Raw genomic sequence first — 19,610 nt, 5'->3', positions numbered from 1 at the left:
ATTCAGTATCCAATGGCATGATGGGGGCAGGTTAGAGTTGAAATTTTATGATAAACACATTTTCCAGAAATATTTTGTAAAATATTTTGTAGTGTAATCATCATGATTAAAGTTGATTTGAGACTTTAATACTGATGGCGTGCTGATTATCCAGAAACTTTATGATCTTGTCATAAAGGCTGCAGACTCATGGAGTAGTTACAAGCCAAAACATAAAGGCAGTTATTACAGTGCCAACCTCTGACAGGTAGTAAAGTTTAATGGACTCCTCATAGGATGTTGTACAACCTGCCAACAATGGTTCATTAAAATCTGTTGATGTTACCGTCCTCAAAGACAAACATAACCGAACCCTTACCGTGAACATGTCTAACCTTTGAGCATTTGTTGGATTTGTTTTACTTCCGACATGCGTTTGTTCATGTGACCCTCATCTTCTCTGTCCGTGGTATTGATTTTCAACAAACACTTTTCAAAAGCACTATCTGCTAATGCTAAAATGGCATTTTCTTCCTTGTTTTTGCGCGAATAGGAGCGTTGTAAGTTCAGGCTACATAATCCTACACCTACCCTAAACAACTCTGCACACCCCTAAAAAAGTAATGTAAGTAAAGTTTTGTTCACTTCCATGACAGTTTCTCCTACTTTTTCCCTTATTGGCTAAACAGTTTCTTTAACACTGACAGTACACAATGTCTCCCCCTGCAGGACAAAAGCCGTACATACAACAAGCACTTTTATTTTCTGTTATTCTTCGTACAGGAACTGTTTGTTCTACTGCGTCGTCTAAATTACAGAGTGATTACAGAGATAACCCATAACTCACACACTCACACACACTCACACACACACACAAACACAGGAGTAAACATGACAGATTTGTCAATTTGTAGATGAACAGAAATATCTTTGGTCAAAGCAGCTTCAGCAGGAAAACACAACAAACAAGACAGAGTGTTGAATACTGGTGTTGACTGGCATGTTTACTCTGATTTGACTGTTTAAGAATAAAGAAGTGGTTTATTCCAGTTTGAACCTTGTACCTTGTCACACACTGACATATGAAGTGGTTTGAGTTTTAAAGTGGGTGTAAGAAAATGAGAATAAAACCGAGTTGTAGTGATGAGACGTTTTCAGAAGTCAAAAACCCTTCAGTGCTGTTTTAACACCTCCTAGCTGATGTTCTGAACAGATGATAAGTGGTAGAATTTATCGCTCCACACTTCATTGTGAAGCGAATCAGTGACAATTCAGTTACTGTAACAACACTTCAGTGGTCTCGATTGCAGTATGTTGGCATGTAGTGGTTTGAGATAAATCACAGTATGGCCGCTGCCTCCATTTTTCATCACTGGCGATGTTGTCCTGGAGATCAAACATGGTCATCAGACTCTAACTGGATCATTTATTCAGTCCATCATTACCTGGTTCATAACAACAGCTATCAACAACAAACTAAACAGTGAGAGCTTGCTACCTTCTGTCAAATGCCCTGATTTCTCCACAAGAGGCTGCAATTGTCATTATATCACAACAGTATCATATGATATATATTTATATATATATAAGTGTTAGAACACACAACATCCTGATGATTTCACTATTCTTAGAATCTTATCAAGAGCGGGACTAATAATCTAATTTGACCTGAGGGTGCCTCAATAAATGTGAGAAGCGTTGGGGCACATGGTTGGCAGGTGTAGTAAAGTTCTTACAGACCGCCGCAAAGATTAGGGTTGAATTCCCACGAGCCATAACTCCAGCTGATCCTTCAAGACTCAGCTGCAGTCTCGAGTCAAGATTACATCATGTGTTCTAAAGTCAGCAGGTCAAATCAGGTAAAATCCCAAGAGTCAACCTAAGATGAACATCACAGTGAATGTGAATGTTGGTGACGGGCAGACAGATGTGACGCCTCAGCCAATGACAGCCCGCCCATCAGCCAATTAGACAACGGCTCCAGAACACCACTTTTTTTTTTTTTTGTGAAGCGCTCTCTGATAACCACAAGTGATCGACACACGGTAACATCACTGATGATGGAACGATACAAGAGCAATACAAACAATACGAGATGATATGAGGTCATCACAGTGGTTTCATCTGAGAGAGGGGGTACACACACGCACACACACGCACGCACACACACACACACACACACACACACACACACACACACACACACACACACACTCACACCAGAACAAATCTAATCAGAATAATCAATCAGAAAAATTGATAATAGTAAAGCATAATTCTAATTTTCGACAGTGCATTCTTCATCGTCCAACATCTTCCTCCCTCATTCTTAATGGTGCTTCCATGTTTCCAGACAGTAAATGAGTCTGACCATCCTGAACGGACATTTACAATAACTGTATGAAAGTTGTAATACTACACTTTCCACCATTAAAAATCAAAACCTGCAAACTTCCTGATAACAAACACACTGATCTGTCAATCTGTGAATTAGGGGCTTGACGGACGTGTCTATTAAACAAATCAACCTTCCTCCCAAACTAAATGTCTGCTGATCTAATTAGGAGACTGACCTGCTCATTAACAAACACACTTGTTTACAGACCTTTCGATGCACTAATTCAGCCTGGCCTAATAATTAACAGGCTGAAACCCTTCCTGTCTGTGGAGCCCCCATGATGGTTCCCCCGTCAACAACTAACAGGTCTCTCTACCAGACCTCACAGCGTTTCCCAGTGTTCATAGGCGTCCCCGCGCGACACTTGAAATGCCGAGTGAAATCCGGAGAGTTTGCAAGCGTGCCAATGACCCGGTAACGCGCCGGGCTGTGGGGGTCGGTCACCAGGCCCTCGTGAGCGCTCTCTGGGGTCCGGACTGAACACCACACCTGGAACACACACACAGGACAGTGACAGTAACTCTAATTAGGCTCTGAACCTGAGAGTTAACATAAGAACCCACAGATACTTGTTAGATGGTTGTTGTGTAGGATAGCATTCTGTCTCCTAGTAGTTGTAGCAGCTCTTTCTCTACCTGGGCAAATCCCACAAAGAACAGCTGGTCATTGGTCAGGTTGACAGCAGGAAGTCTCTTTTCCTCTCCGTTCTTCTTGACCCACCTCTGATAGGCCTGAAACACAGGGGAGTAACAATACAATGAAAACAATGTTCACATAAGGTGTCCTGTAAATTCATATGGGGTGTTTTGTCCTCCTGCTGCAAGTTTATACCAAAGGTCAAAGGTCAAAGGTCTTGGCTCCATCAGTGAATTCTAGCTGGAATATTCCCAATTCCGAACACTCACATTGTACGCTGCCTTCAGGCCCCCGTTGTCGGCGATGTTCTCTCCAAGTGTCTGTTTTCCGTTGATGTGCTCTCCGTTGATGGTGTAGTGGCTGTACTGCTCCGTCATACACTCCGTCCTCTGCCGGAACGCCTCCAACGACGAGTTCTGCCACCAGGGCCGCAGATTCCCCTCCTTATCGTACTCCCGCCCTGAAACACACAACGCACAGTTCAGTCACTCAACGCGCCATGTTAACTGTAACATACTAACACACACCAAACCTCTGCTGCTGCCTCTGCAGGGGGAACACATCTGAACTAGCTGATTGGATGTGGATGCAACTGTGTGGCTTTAGGTTGCCAAAGTCATTTGTAATTGTGCTTAAGTGATTATCTTGGTGTAAATTGACATCAAATTTAAGTGTGTATCTCCCACAGCACTTGATATCCCTGCTTGTCTTACACCTGCATGGAGCAGAGCAGCCCTGTGCAGACCTCGGGCCTGCAGGACTCTGGTGCTTACTCACCCTGGTCATCAAACGCGTGTGTGAGCTCGTGACCCATCACCACCCCAATCCCTCCGAAATTCAGAGCCCTGTGAGAACAAACAAACATTTACAAAAGTTATAGAGAAAACAAAAACAAGCATGTCTGGTGTCCCTAGAGGCTTAAGTGTACATTACATTACATTACATTACAGCCCACAACACAAAGACGGGACAAGCAGAGCAGTGATGACTGACCTATTCCTTCTTGCCAGTAACTGTAAAATGCTTTCTAGAGGAAAGGTCATCATAATAATCACTACCTCAACAGACACAGCTCAGTAAGAGAAGTACTCAGTAAAAACAGAAAAATCACAATTAAGATCAAACGTAATTTACTACTTCTAATACTCTACTAATATCTAAAAGAGAATGTCAGGATGTTCCATATTGTACAGGATAATCATGAAACATTCCTATCAAACAGAAACAGGTAGACAGGCAGGCAGACAGACAGGCCAACAGACAGACAGACAGGAAAACAGCCAGGTATGTAGCAGACAGACACACAAGCAAACAGACAGGCAGACAGACAAACAGACAGGGAGGAAGACAGGCAGACAGACTTGGGGTGGTCTTGGGCATAGAAGGGAGCTTGCAGGATTCCAGCAGGGAAGACGATCCCGTTCTTAGTGGGCATGTAGTAGGCATTAACTGTAGGGGGAGTCATACTCCATCTGAGGAGAGGAGAGGAGAGGAGAGGAGAGGAGAGGAGAGGAGAGGAGAGGAGAGGATGAGTTAATTTCTGTATTATCTGCATTTGAATGTTTCTTTTCCATATCTGGTTGTAACCTCGATACCGAATAGTAAACAGAGCAACATTTCCTCCTGCTGCAGTCTGAACAATGTGAGCTGTAATGTGAAGCATCGTGGGAGGAAAGCACTTAAAAGGTTTGAATCTGCCTGGCTGAACAGAAGAAAACAATATTTAACATCATAATTTAATATTCCCTGTTCTAATAACTTTACAAAGGAAATTCATTTGTTTGCTGCCCCATTTTGCAAGCAGAGGCTGTAATGGACTTGTTGCAGACTCACAAAGCACTTTTATTAAAACAAATGAGCAATAACAACCTTACAAAGGGTCGTGAGCCCCAAAGTGCCTCCCTTTGTTTTTAAGGTCCTAGTTGCTCTTGTGTCTCATGCCAGCGACCTCCAGCTGGCAAATATATGGACAGTTTCCATCATTCCTTGTCTCTTCTCTTACTCTCTTTTCTCTTTCCACGCTTGCTGTCTTTAAAGTGCAGAGGGTTCAACCTTGAGCTGTTATGTCTCCCCAGGGTGTCCTTCAGTTAGTTTAGTCCTCTCACCTCTCACCCTCATGTGTGTCTCAACCCTGTGCATCACCCTGAGCTTGTGTCACTGTCGTTCTTATCAGCGGGGGGGGGGCGGGGGGGGGCTGACCTTCGAGTACCCTGAATGACATCACTGGAGGGCTGTGACATTACAGGAGCACTCGCCTCCGCCAAGGCCAAACTATCTCTACAGCTACCGGGACTCTTTGGATCCATGACGCCACATGTTTTACACAATAGCGGATAATCAGGATTTAGTCTCATTCTTTGACCCTGAAGAGCAAAACCTGTATTTGCCAGGACTCTGGAATATGTAGCTTGGTGTTGAAGATCACATATTACAGACACCATCTACTTCTGGATCAGTGATTCTATACCCGCGTGTTTGTGACCCCTGTCTCTCAACAAACCTCCTATAATATAAGACCAGCTGTGTTAGGTCAAGTGGACCTTCAGTCTCAAACCAAGTCAGAGTGCTTAGAGGCTGGAGCCTTCACATCCTGGGTCCATTTACAGTGACAGTTACTGTTAGTGTTACTTAGAGATGTACACGCCGATTTCTAATTGATTGTAGCGCTCACATGACCTTCACAATAAATGTATGTAAATGTATGACTGGTATATCTTACTGGTCTTTGTTTGGAGTCTTCCTCAGTTGGTCAGCCATCACTCTGGCTGAGAAATTGTAGAAGTTCAACATGTTCTGGAAGTTGTCTTCTGACACGTCATACTGGAACACAGACAAAACAGAAAAGAATAGAATCAACACAGACAGCTGACACTGACTGAGTGCTGCACACACAAACAAGGAACCTGGAGGAAAGAAGGAAAGACTGAAAGAGCGAAAGAAAGAAAGGCGTCACTCACCCCATCATAAACATCATCCAGTTCTTTGGAGTCCAGGATGAATTCTGGGAAACCAATCATGTCGTAGATTGCATCAGCCTGAAGAAAGAACATAATGACATAATGATCAATGAACTTCTCATCTGTTTCCCGCCCGTCTGTCTGACGGACTGCCTGTCTAGCTGTCCAACCTCCTGCTTTTCAACCCCTCTAGGTATCCCTTTATCTTGTCTTTTGAAATGTGCCTGTCTGTCTACCTGCCCACCAACCCGCCTGTCTCCCTGTCTGCGTACCTTGTCTTTCGCTGCCTGTCTCGTCTGGTCGTCCATCCAGCCGAGTTCGTCCAAAGCTTCTTTAAACGCCGATCGGATCTCATTAATCATCCCCTCGGCCTAAGAGAGAGACAGACAGAGAAGGAGACAGGAAGAGACACAGCTTGTTGGTGATGACTGACACTTGCACATTGTCCGGTCTCCATGCCGCGCTAACTGGACAATTGTCAGTAGCTGTGTTCAAACACTGATCCAGTGTCATCCACAGTGCAGTGACTCACAATCTCCTTGCTGTGCTTGTCGAAGGTCGCCTTGACGAAGAGCGCGCCGAGAGCGAAGCCCAGTGTGTCGTCAGTGTTAACGATGCAGGACTGCCAGCGGGGGGTGCAGGACTGAAACCAACCAGAACCAGTCAAAAACAGTTCAAAAGTGTTGAGAAAACCAATTAAATTGAATTATAACAAGGTTGGGATATGAGGTGGAAGGGTTATACGTAGTGTTGGTACTGCCTGTGGGAGTCACATTAGTACTGGTACCTTCTTGGTCCCGTACAAACTCTCCAGCAGTTTGTCCTGAGCATTTTCAAACCGCTGGTCCAGACTGGTTACACTCTTCTGGACCAACGTCCACATCATGTAGTTATTCAACAGGCTGCAGACAGACAGACATACAGACACAGACAGACAGACAGACAGACAGACAGACAGACAGACACAGACACAGACAGACAGACAGACAGAGGGAGAGGTCGGTGGTTAGACTGGAGAATGTCAGACAAGGGGAGAGACAGGTGTTTAGATGTGATTAGACTGGAGAGATCAAAGGGAATAAGTAGCTCCTTGTAAATTGTTTAACATCTTTAGTTGTTACCTCCAGTCATACCACATGTCACTTGTTGACCATTAAGATTCAGCTACATGACCATTAGCATACCTGCAAGGCTCCACCTGTTATTACTGCAGCAATCTGTTCCTGTTACTGCTGTTTACGCTAACTAACGCTTACTGCTGTTCACTCACCAAGGAAACAACAACATGAGTCATGGTTGGTTAGATGAAACACATGAAACAGGCAGGCAGAGAGACAGACAGAGAGTCTGACCTGTGGTTTGTCTTTTTGATGAGGTCAGACACCTGCTGCAGATATTCTCTGGCATAGAGGACGACAGGTTCACTGCCATTCAGCTCCAGAGGAGAGAGAGAGGACGACAGGTAGTCTAGCCAGTCCACCGCTGGAGCCAGCAGCTAAACACGCAAACATCAAGCAAACAAACAACAACAGTTACAGCAAAGGAGCCAGTTTGAAGTCCTGATAACATTACCAAAGGGATACAGGATCATCAAAAGGACAAAGGAACATCTTCTGGAGAGCATGAATAAAATCTATCTGATGGACATTTCACCCAAAATAAAAGCATTAATAGTTTTATTATTATGTTGACAAAAAGTTTGGGATGATCTTGGTCCATCACCTATTAAATTTGATGTGAATTGGAAGGTTGCTGGCCTTGGCAGAGGTATGAGGTCTTTGGGTGCCTTCTTCTGGGATTCGGGGCTTTATGACATGATCCTGTTTGTCTCTCTGTCTGTCTATCTGCTGACCTGTCTGCCTCCCTGTGCATCTGTTTTTGCTGCTGCCCATCTGTCTCACTTTGTCTGTCCCTCTCTCTCTTACTGCGACACAGAAGCCTAGCAACAGTTCTCAGCAACAGTTGCCATGGTGATATCATAAGCATCAGGAGAGAGCTGCAGCAGAGAGCCGAGCAGGCCCACGCAGAGCACAAAGCACTGATTACATCATAACATAATAACATGATATATAACAGCCATACAATTATCCCATATTTACCTATTTTCTCTCTGCTTGATTACATTTATTTACAAACAAAGAGATCACCAAAAAATAAAATGACACTTACAATATAATAATATAAATCAAAGGAAAAAAGCAATTCTTTAACTATTCAAACAATATGAATTGGAAAAATAAATAAAGCTTTATTAGAAAAAAAAAAAAAGTTAAATAGTTTTAATAAAGTGCTTGTTGTCTTTTGTAGAAATGATTAAATATCTGCATTGATTGATGAGTTGTGAGCCTGCCACATAATCATGTGAGCAGGTCTACTTTGCATCCATGTCTGTGGCTTTGTTCAGCCTTTGTTCCTCTGACTTTCACCATTTTCTAATTTTTGGACTCACCTGGAGTTCAGCGATGGTGACCTTGTGGTAGATCTTCTCTTCGTCGCGCCGTTGGTCCTGTGGTACTGTGATTTCAGCCAGAAGTGTCTCAAACTCCAGGATCTGCTGCATCTGGGAATGAATGGAAGTCCTTTCTCCTCCCAGCAGCATCCCCAGCTCCACCATGTAGTCCAGGTAGGCTGCCAACACCTAGAACCAGAACCACAGGACAGTATCAGATAATGCCAAGATGCAAAACCTCCTTAATCCACAGAAGAGGAGCTTTGTTTTAGTTCAGAGGCAGCGCAGACGTGTTGCGTCTTTAATCAAACCACCTCATCAACAACCCATTAACAATCACAATGTGCTTCAATATGTGTGTGTGTGTGTGTCAAGATGACTGTTGGAGAAATGTAATCCTCTGACTGAGCTAAAGCTGTTTACTGCTGCATGCAGAGTTGTTTTCTGCTGTGAACCTTCTGTGCAGACCGTTACTTACTGATCCTACTGCAAAGAGCCATCAAGGAAAATATGGGGTTTACATTCATAAGACAGAAAATATTGGGAAGTAAAGCTACAGTTGAGTTAACTTGCTAATAAACACCTGCTGATCTATGAAACTAAACTGAAATAGTGTATAACAGCAATAAGGAACTGCCCACAAATGAAGGAAATACACACATTTTTTCATTTTTATCACTGTGTGTCATTTCAACAGCACAAATCTTCTATGACTTACATCTTTCCAATCTTAAGTAAGGGATCATCCTAGAAGAGATCATTTAGTGAGGAAGGCTTCTCACCTTCCCATTGGCCGTCTTGTTGAGGTAATAGTCTCTGGAAGGCAGAAAGATGCCGGATTGGTCCACCTACACAGAGGAGAGTAATATGGGGGTAGAGTTAGAGCACAAATCATGTCTGACTTCAAGCCGGACCTCTAATACTTGATCTTTTGCAGAGATCATCGGAGGTTTAAGTGGTTCCCAATTCTCTAATGAGCATCTAAAGACCATTAACCTATTGCTTCAAAGCACCTTTATGTGCCACTGCTATCTGAACTTATTGGTAATTAACTAGGTCACTGCAGATCGGATTATTAATCACAGTAGTATAACCTTAACGGAGCTATTTTAAAGTGCTGGCTTAAACGACAGACATTGCTACGATCGTGTAAACGTTGATGTTTGCTAAGTCAGAGTGGGTCTCTATCAGAAGTCTGTATTTGACAGGCTGAAGGTAGAATGAGGCTGATTGAGAAATCTGGCTTCATTTCTCTGCTTCTCCCTCTGTGTTGCCAAATCCATTGCAAAATGTGCTTACACATGGCTCCGTTTCCATAGTGATACACACATGCTCCCATAAAGTTTGTTTTGATAAATCCAAAGTTTTTCATGGGAAGTAACACGTGCAAGCAAGGGTGTAGATTTCAGTAGGGACAGTAGGGAAAAGGTTAAAGGTCGTGGTCATGTAAATGCCACATGGTCTATGCAGCGTTACCAGGTTGGTGTGTTTTGTATGTTTTTTGTTTTAAAATGGAAGGTTATATAGGTCATACATGCAGGTTACAGATTATATATGCGTTATATAATCAAATACATAAATAACAATGCCATGAATAATTAATGTAAATGTTTTGCTGAATCAGGCTGTATGACAGAGGAAGAGACAGTGTGTGCAGCTGCCCAGCTGTACATATTGTCCAACAAACAAATGTCCTCGCCAATGTTAGAACCTGCGGCCTTCATTTCACCTTTTACATTTTGTCCCAATGCACCGACATTCTAACAGCCTCCCTGTCTCTTCTGGTCTTACCTGGATGACGTTGCTGTTGGAGTTCTTGGGATCAGCACTGACCCCCACACTGAAGAAGGGCAGGGCCCGGTAGGGACCAGAGACCACCTTCAGAACCTCCATGAAATTTTCTTTATCCCAGGGTCCTGTCATGCTCCAGCCCCCAATCTACAGACAGACAGGCCAACAGGCAGTCAGACAGGTAGACAAAAACAAACAGATAGACTTGATGTAAGTTTTAGCACTAGTAACGTCATCATACATAGTACTACTGGTTAATCTTAATATCAATTTTCAAAAATAAAAGTTTACAGTAACTGTATTTGTTTTATACAGTTAGAGATTAAAGAGAAAAGGCTTCATAAAATATATAAAACTCTGTCTAAAACTCTGTCTAGTTTTGATGCTGCTCCCAAACCAAACACAGTGCTGACAGCACTTTGGGGGGGCTTGGCGGGCATAAATGATGTTAGGCTATTGTGCCTAATGACGCTGTTGCTATGGTGAGGAGCTGTATCAGTAGTTACCTTGGCAATGAGGTCTATGAGAGGCTGAGCTCCCAGCTCCTCGATCCTCTGAGTGTTGAGGCAGGAGAGATAGTAAGCCTGAGTTTTCCTCTCTGCTTCGCTGGTTCCATTAAACGTCCCGTTCTCTACAATACAAACCATCACAGTAAAGCAATGAGGGTCCAGCATGGAGGTTCTTTCTGCATATGTGTTCATTTGTTAACATGGTTCATTAAATCTGTATTGATTGATCAACTTAGGAACAGAAACAACACAGGAGAGAACATCTTGTGGAGAACATCTTGCTACTTCTACAGGGGTTGACTTTGTCTCTCTCTCTCGGCTGTCTCACCCAGTAGGTGTTTGAGCAGGGCCAGGTTCTGCTCCCAGATGCTGTTGAAGGTGGACCAGCGCGACCGTCCGTCCGGCAGCGGGTTCTTCCTTACCCAGCCCCCGCAGGCAAACTGGTAGAAGTCCTGGCATGGGTCGGCACTGCGGTCCATCGCCTCCACCATCTGACTGGCCACGGTGACGCACGCCTCCGACAAGCATAGGCCCCGCCCACCGTCTGCAGCGCATCAGAGGACAGGAACATGGACCGAGCCAAACAGGAAACAGATAAGGATACAACAACCTTAGAGTCAGGTGTCAGGTTTTGAATTCGGGTTGAAACCATCTCATTTCAGAACGCTCTTCCTGTGATATTACAGGGAGCAGTAGAGTCAGAAGCAAATGAGAAGGAGCTAGGGACGGAGAAGAGTTGGTTTCTGACCTGTGGTGTATCCAAGTCCCAGCAGCAGCACACAAGCCACCAGAGCCAGCAGAGCCACAAGCAGCAGAGCGGACAACAAAACCTCAAGCTGGGTCCTCCTGCCGAAAACATCCACACCTCCCTTCTTGAAACCGACCTATGGAAAAGAGAGAGAGAGAGAGAGAGAGCGAGAGAGAGAGAGAGAGAGAGAGAGAAGGAGAGAGAGAGAGAGAGAGAGAGAGAGAGAGAGAGACCACATCATCAAAACCCCAAACAGTGACCTCTGAGTCTGAGGTCTTTCGGCCTGATGGAACCAGTCTGCTGTTTCAGGGCTCCTGCAGATCATAGCTCCAAGCAGCCAGAAGGTCACGTTTGGGTCTAGCAGGTCTTCATCCTGCACCCGGTCCAACTAACCAACCAGCTGATGAGTCGAGACAAACCTGAAGATTGATGTTTGTTTCTGAATCTGAATGTGAGTGAGAAGTGTTGAACCCTGACTCCTTGAGAAGACGAGCAGATGCTGTTTGGATTGTAGTCACAAACAGACGGTGCCTCTGCATCATCATGCGTCACATGGAGGAGAACTTCTCCAGACAAACCCCAACATGGAGTCATTTAGATTCATGTTTGAGTAACCTTTGGTGAATTATACGCAAATCCGTTTAGCAGTTTTTTTCGCTGTATTCAGTGAAGAGTCCTCACACGATGGGACGTTCGAGAAACTGCTGTGCTCAGGCAGTCTGGTAAATACCTGACCATGATGTCATCAGCTGCAGATTCAGGAAATACATCCCACTTTGGGTGATGTCTCATAATGGGACCGTAGTGCACATGTTCCTACCAGCTCTAATAAACAACATCTAATGAAGTCCTGATCCTGGAAACACACTCAAGGATAAACACTGTGTGATTCAACTGTGTTTACCAAGACAAGAATTCAGCTGAATCTCTATCATTAACCAATGTGTATGTGTGGTGCGCATGCATTTGTGAATATGTGTGTGTGGGTGTGTGTTATGCTCACTAACCTCCATTCTGTCGGGAGATAAGGTCCCCTCAGTTGGAGCATCGGACACCTCCTCCTCCTCAAATGTAGCTCGCTTGTAGCTGGACATCTGCAGGGAGACAGACAGACACACAGACAAACAGAGTGAGAGAGGCAGACAGGCAGAAAGAGAAAGAAAGAAAAATCGACACATAGACAGGATTGTAGTTCTGGATGAGGACTCTCAGCATGAGGACATATTTAACTGTGATCAAATGAATCTTGGGTTCCTGTGTTTACACAACCCCCTCCCCTCCCCACAACACACACACACACACACACACACGCTGAGCTCTGGGTCTCTGTAAACAATAAGCACAATGCCCTGAAGGAAGACAGAGAGAGAGAGCCAGAGCGCATGAGAGAAACAGACAGACGGGTAGAGGTAAACATGGCTGCAGATGTTTCACTGCTCCGCTTCTATCAGCCACATTGATCCTGACAAACAGAGTTGTTTCACTGCGTTAACACTGAAATGATTTGGTTACCATGCAAAGAGTCGTCATGTTAGGTAAAGCTAGTGTAGGTTAGACTTCATTGCTCCTCCAGCTCCTCTTGTAGGATGCTAATAGATTCCACTATGAACAAAGAGCGACTTATCCACAAAGTTCAGACACACCAGCATTCACTGACAATGCGGTTTTGCTGTCAATTCAACGGCTTGTTGGCTTATTGTGTTCGCCTAAGTGTGCATTCCAACACACAACACAAGTACGGCTTAGAATGTAGATCAATCACGAGTTGAGCTCCACCTTTACTCTCATTAAACAGCCTAGTACATCCTCTTTGTCACTCTGTATCCTGCAAGACCTCAACAACAACACAGCAACTCACAGCAACTCACCCACCTGAAGGGACAGACCATTATTTTCCAACAGAGTACCATCCCCAATCACACACACACACACACACACACACACACACACACACACACACACACACACACACACACACACACACACACACACACACAATGATACCGATAGATGTGTGTTTACTTCGTATCAGCTGATGTACTGTATCAGTCAGGGGGGAGAAAGCTCATCAAAGTGTGTGTTCTAGTACATAGTGTATAGCACTGCTGTCCTTCTGTTACTGTGTTAATCAGTGTTATTTACATACTCAGCTTATCAGCCTGGAAACATTAATGTGATTTCTTTGGGAAAATTAACCCGGTTACACAATCCTTTAATGAGCTCTGACTGCATGTGCTGTACGGCGGCGCAATGAGGCCGACAGGAGACATAAAGACCAGAAACAGAGACAGACAGGAGGGTTACATAAGCAATGACCGGACTCCTCTACAGCTGAATGATGATGATTCACTGACATTATCTAATAACACACACACACACACACACACACACACACACACAGACGGAAGCACGGACGCACGCAGACACGGGAGTCATTTCTTTCAGTGACATCAACCTCTACAGAGGAATATAACACTCTGCAATCTCCTAGCAACCTCGCACACCCACTACCTCTCTCTCTCTCTCTCTCTCTCTCTCTCTCTGTCTCCCTCTCTGTGCGTCATCATTTAAAGGGAGCAGAGGAGAGCAGGAGAGAATGAGAGAGAGAGATAGAGAGAGAGGATGATGTCAGCTTTCTCTTCGCCAAGGTCTTCCTGTCGCTAGAGCAAAGAGAGCGAGAGAGACAGAGAGACAAAGACAGACATGTGGGGACTGGCAGCAGGGGAAGCAGCAGAGAACATCAGAGAGAGACAGAGACAGACAGGCAGAGGAAGAACAAGATGACATTTAGAGACGCGGCTGAAGAGACCTGCTGCTGTCAGTGCACTAAACAGTCCTCACAACAGGTCTTTGAAGCATCGTTTACAAAATAAAGAGGCCCTGTGAGTTTGGGGAGGAGAGGGTTTCTCACCGACAACTACACACATGTGCGTCGCTCGTGCTTGCATATGTGCATTTGTGGACCGAGCATGCAGATTTTTGCAGCTCGCGCCGTCAGACTGCAGCGAGAGAAGCTTGTAAGCTCGTCTTGTGACACGACAGCACAACACTACAGGACAATACAAAACACACCACATTCAATCACTTTGGGTGAAATGAGTTCCTTCACTTTGTTTACTTTCTGCACCAGAGCACTAAACTGTCCTCTGGTGCCACTTTCATTGACCTGCCTGCTAGTTCTGCCATTTAGGGAGCCAGGGGGCTGTAATGCTCTGCAGTAAATGTTCTATGTAGGTTTGAGTCTTCGATTAAATGGGGTTGTTTAGTGGAACATATCCACCTGCAGTCATGTCGGAGCAGCACACACTCGGTTGCGTGCAAATCTTGTGTCAAGGAAAGAGTTGATGGGTCAAAATTGGAGGAGATATTGCGCTCAAAAGATGCAGCAAATATGAGTACACGTGGGAAATTCTGAACTATCACTTTAATTCCTGCAGTTTGTTACCATGGTGACCTTTCCATCCCACAGGATGTGAATACAGCATCATCAGGCCGCTCTGTGAGGAAACACAGCTGCTTCGCCTGGACCAGTGCTAAACACACACACACACACACACACACACACACACACACAAACACAAACACAGCTCCTATACCTCCCGATGCCAATTTCCCACAACTCCTCCCACTTAATTAAACAATTTATAGTGAAATGAGCCGATTAAAATAACAACTTTAAATGGTGATGAAGACGATGAAGGTCAGATTGTTTTTGTGAACAGAAAGAGAAGTTCCAGGTGTTTTTGTTGGAAAATGATGATGATGATAATGATGATGATGATGATGATGATGATAATGATTATGATGGTGATGATTATGATGGTGATGATCTAAAATGAGGAAGAGGAGCAGCAGAGGGCATTGTGCTTGGAGGAGGTTGGGGGTTTGTTTTGTTGCTCAAAAAAAACACAAACTGGGCGTCTCAGACAGGAAGTAGCAGAGCTGCAGACAGGAAATCCCTGCCCAACTACAAATTCACTCACACACACACACACACACACACACACACACACACACACACACACACACACACACACACACACAGGGTCAGCACTGCCAGGCAAAGAGAAAAAAATAAAATCACACTAGCCTGGATTAGCCTGACCACCGTTTGAGAGGATTTACTGTTACTGTGGTATACATACATACATACACACATACGCACACACACACACGCACACACACGAAGGGCTAGTATATTATAGAATCATACGGCGCTCAGGTGGACTAAACCATTCTCAACAGGTACATTTTTATCTAGCGGTTTGTAAATGGAGTTATAGTATATGCTTTTATTTTGAAATGTATCCAGTGTGGCAGTGTAACCATGATAAACCAGGACGGCCTTCAGTCAGAGCTGCAGAATGTCACTTATGTATAACACACACAGATCCTGAAAACCTGCCAAAGACCAGACAGGAAACAGCACCACCCATTTACAGGAAACTCACTTCACTGATGGAACACCTTCATTAAGCTGTCTTAAACTGAATTAAAATAAACAGATTACCAAACAAATACACAGCTGTTTACTGCACAAGCCTCGATTGATAAGTGGTGAGCCCAGTATAGAAAGTTGTAACTCAGAGCTGTGAGGAGTTCTTCATCTTCCAGAATAATCTCCTCCGAACTCAGAACACTCAGAAACCAACGATGGAGCCAACATCCGACAGTAACACAATCCAAATGCTGACATATGACTACAAAAGACACATGTATGACACAAGAGCAAAGGCTATTTATGTGTTGAGGACACTACAATAACTTTTCAAGCGACAGGCACCTCATGATTTAAAGTAGTCAAGCTGTAGTCAAGCTACTCTGCCAATAAAGTAGTCGTCAACACTACAAGATCCAGAGGAAAAGTAACTAACTACACTGAAGCTACTTCAAGAGCGTGTGCTTATTTTATTCTCTAAAATTCCACGACCAGTATATCCTGGTGTGTGGGCTCAGTGACAGAGTTTGCTCTCCCATTCACCCTGATCACACAGGCTTTGTGCCCAGATGGTTTTCAGTTTCAAACCCGCGTCATCTGCTCAATATTAATTGTAAGTCGGCCTTCACGCCATCATTGGCTCCTGACTGAATGGAGGAATATGATAGCAGTGTTTAATCAATTCAGGTTTCATGTTGAACAAGTGGAAAACAGAACCTCTCTATATGCCGATGATGTCATATTTTATTTGTAAGGTCCCTTGTGCTCTCTCTTGAAAAACTGGTTAAGTAACTATTTGTTTCCTTAACTATGCCCCTACTCATGGAACAGTGAGGAGTGTGTTCATGTCACATTGTGCCAACGGGGTTTGGCCGCATTTCATCTCTTTCATCAACATCCCTGTCTTCTTCATCTCTATAATCCTCTTTCTCTTCCCCACAGCTATCGGCATCATTATATCCCATGATTCATAATTCTCTATCAAAGCTGTCAACTTTCACATCATCATCACTAGAAGCAACACCACCACCATCATCATCATCATCTTCATCAGGAGCCAGAGGAGGAGGAGTTACCAGGAAGTGAATGAGAGCTACCAGGAAACAGGTTTCCGTGGAATTGTCACCGGTGGGGGAGGGAATCTATGTGTGTGTGTGTGTGTGCGTGTGTGTTCCTGTCAAATTGGCCCTTTGTCATTCCTGGAGTGGCTGCGGTCTCCATGGCTCCGTGTGCTGATTGGTCAGTTAACTCCCACTGCCATTAACAAAGCAGTTAGCATGTTCTCACTAAAAGCTCATGTTAGCCACAGATCCTTATCCTCTCCTCTCCTATCACCTCCTTCCTCCTGTGTCCTCCACTTCTTCTCTCCCTCTTACTTCCTGTCAATCACTTTCATTACTGCTTTTCTTTTCCATTTGCGTGTTTCCAGCCCCCCTGTCACTGGTAGAGTGGGGGTGGGTTGCTTGAGATTTATGGTGGATTCGGTTGTAGTGTCTCAGGTTTTGTAAGTGTGTGTGTGTGTGTGTGTGACAATATAAACCTTCAAAAGTAACACTGCAGGGATCACAATTCCATATATTTCTATTTAAGTATGTATGTATGAGATATATATGTAAGTGTTTTCACTCAGTCCACTATGACCGCCAGAGGTGTAGTTCCCACACACACACACACACACACACACACACACACGTTTATACACACACTGTAATCTGATTATTTGTCTATAAAGGCCCATTGAGGGAACACAGGAGGAAATGTATTATATATAAATATGATAAACAAATGTCTAAGTTACCAATCATAGCAGCGGCTGTTATGAAGAGACAGAGCACTTGAATCAGCTGAAGGACATGAGAGGACAGAGGACAGAGGACAGAGGTCTGCAGCAGCTTTTCCTCCATTTTGGTCACTCGCTCTGAGAGATCAAGCCACTTAAGAAGATTCCCTCTCAGTCGTTGGTGCAGATTTATGACATGAGGGTTCACACAAGATGACATATTGGGTCAGAACGTTAATGAATTCCAGATTTGGTTTTGTTTTGTTTGTCCTTTTCTGGAGGTTATATCTCTTTCTAAACAGCACTGCTCTCCATCATTGTTCGCACGACATCACATCTTTGAGCCAATCAGCTGACCGTGATGTGATGTCGCCAGCTGGGGTTGATGATGAAGATGAAGGTAAAGGTTGGTGTGACAGCGTGGCAGATGAGCTCTGTTAACCCACACGTATGCTGGCAGTGTGTGTGTTAGGGTGAGACGTTACTGCTCTACTGAACATTTATGATGATTAGACCCAGAAACTACAGCATGATTCAGACACATTTCATTTGTTTTCGCAGCAAAACAAAGGAATTAAAGCCACATCCTCAGAAATATGTGATTTATTATAAAATCTGCAATGTTTTATAGAATTTCTTTACTTTTTCATTTCAGTAAAACATCTGTGTGCAGCTGTGGAAGCCGGAGATGAAACCTGTGCAGGTGTGTGTGTGTGTGTGTGTGTGTGTGTGGTTGTGTGTGTGCGTGTGTTTTTCTGGTACAATTACACTGTGGCATTGAAAAGCTTGTACCTCTTGTCCAGATCAACTATTCGCTCTTTGACAAACCCAACAGGTTTAAAATGCATTTTTCTCATTTTGTGTAAAGTGGACATCTGTTGTGTGTTTGAAACAGAGCAGCAGTGATTCATTAAAGATGTGAAGACTCCAGACAAACGCTCCTGCAACCAAACACTGATTTCTAGATATTTATTGTCAATCAAATCAATGTGTGTGCGAGAGTGTGTGTGTGAGTGTGTGTGTGTGTGAGTGTGTGTGTATGTGTACTCACGGAGTTCCGGAGGTCCTGCAGCACTACGCTCATCCTGGAGCTGGAACAGAGCGCTACCGACGGACGCTCCGTCGGCCCATCCTCCCTGCCGGTCTGCCGGTCCGCTTGTCCCGCTGTCTGACGGTCCGCCTGTCTCTCTGTCTGTCTGTCTCTCCGTGTCTCTCCCTCGTCGTCCTTTTGTCGCGGGGAAGCAGCAGGAAGGAATCTGTGCTGAAGGAGGAGGAAAGAAAACCTCTCTCCTCCCTCCTTCTCTCCTTCTGTCCTCACTAACCCCGCCCAACTTCCAACCACCTCTTCCTCTCACAAACAAACACACCCGGAGACACAGGAGCTGACGTCATCAGAGCACGGCTGAACGTCAGCGCCGGCATCTATCTATCTATCTATCTATCTATCTATCTATCTATCTATCTATCTATCTATCTATCTATCTATCTATCTATCTATCTATCTATCTATCTATCTGTCTGTCTGTCTGTGTGTCTGTACAGAGGGAGAAAGTGTGTTAGATAAATAGGGAGTTTCAATTTGTATGTTTGTGAGCGTGCGTGCGTGCGTGTGTAAATATATGTGCATGCAAAACTGTAAATGGGTGTGTGTGTGTGTGTGTGTCAAAGAGACAGAGATGAGAAGAGTGTGTTTCGGTTGCAATTTTACAGTATTCATGTAAGAGAAAGAGTGTGTGAACAAGAGAGAGTTAGTGTGAGTTTGTGTGTGTGTATTTGTTTGTTGCAGACTGATTACAATGGAATCCAGTTTCTCTTGCAGCAGGAACCAGTCAAACAGCATCTACATGGCAGTGGTAGATGCCAGGTAGATTACATTACATTATTACATTACGATCATTTTGGCAGACGCTTTTATCCAAAGCGAC

At 44.2% G+C, this 19,610-nt stretch overlaps 1 protein-coding gene across 1 annotated transcript; it reads right to left on the bottom strand.

The window, feature by feature from the left end:
* Positions 1-718: 718 nt before the first annotated feature.
* On the bottom strand, positions 719-19,003 carry ece2b (endothelin converting enzyme 2b). The gene is made up of 19 exons (XM_076146088.1): positions 18,737-19,003; positions 12,475-12,561; positions 11,468-11,603; positions 11,048-11,263; positions 10,717-10,841; positions 10,211-10,357; positions 9,202-9,267; positions 8,420-8,608; positions 7,323-7,465; positions 6,758-6,872; positions 6,503-6,613; positions 6,243-6,341; positions 5,971-6,048; positions 5,733-5,833; positions 4,375-4,485; positions 3,791-3,858; positions 3,283-3,473; positions 3,013-3,108; positions 719-2,866 (listed from the first exon to the last, which is right to left on the bottom strand). The coding sequence occupies exons 1-19, from the start codon at positions 18,767-18,769 to the stop codon at positions 2,690-2,692; spliced, it is 2,289 nt and encodes a 762-aa protein (XP_076002203.1). The 5' UTR covers positions 18,770-19,003; the 3' UTR covers positions 719-2,689.
* Positions 19,004-19,610: the final 607 nt, after the last annotated feature.

Source organism: Genypterus blacodes, unplaced genomic scaffold (genome assembly GCF_046128005.1).
Source record: "Genypterus blacodes isolate CSIRO-AG114 ecotype Tasmania unplaced genomic scaffold, CSIRO-AGI_Gbla_v1 ptg000032l_1, whole genome shotgun sequence".
Classification (NCBI taxonomy): domain Eukaryota; kingdom Metazoa; phylum Chordata; class Actinopteri; order Ophidiiformes; family Ophidiidae; genus Genypterus; species Genypterus blacodes.
This window is presented reverse-complemented; position numbering and strand designations above follow the sequence as displayed.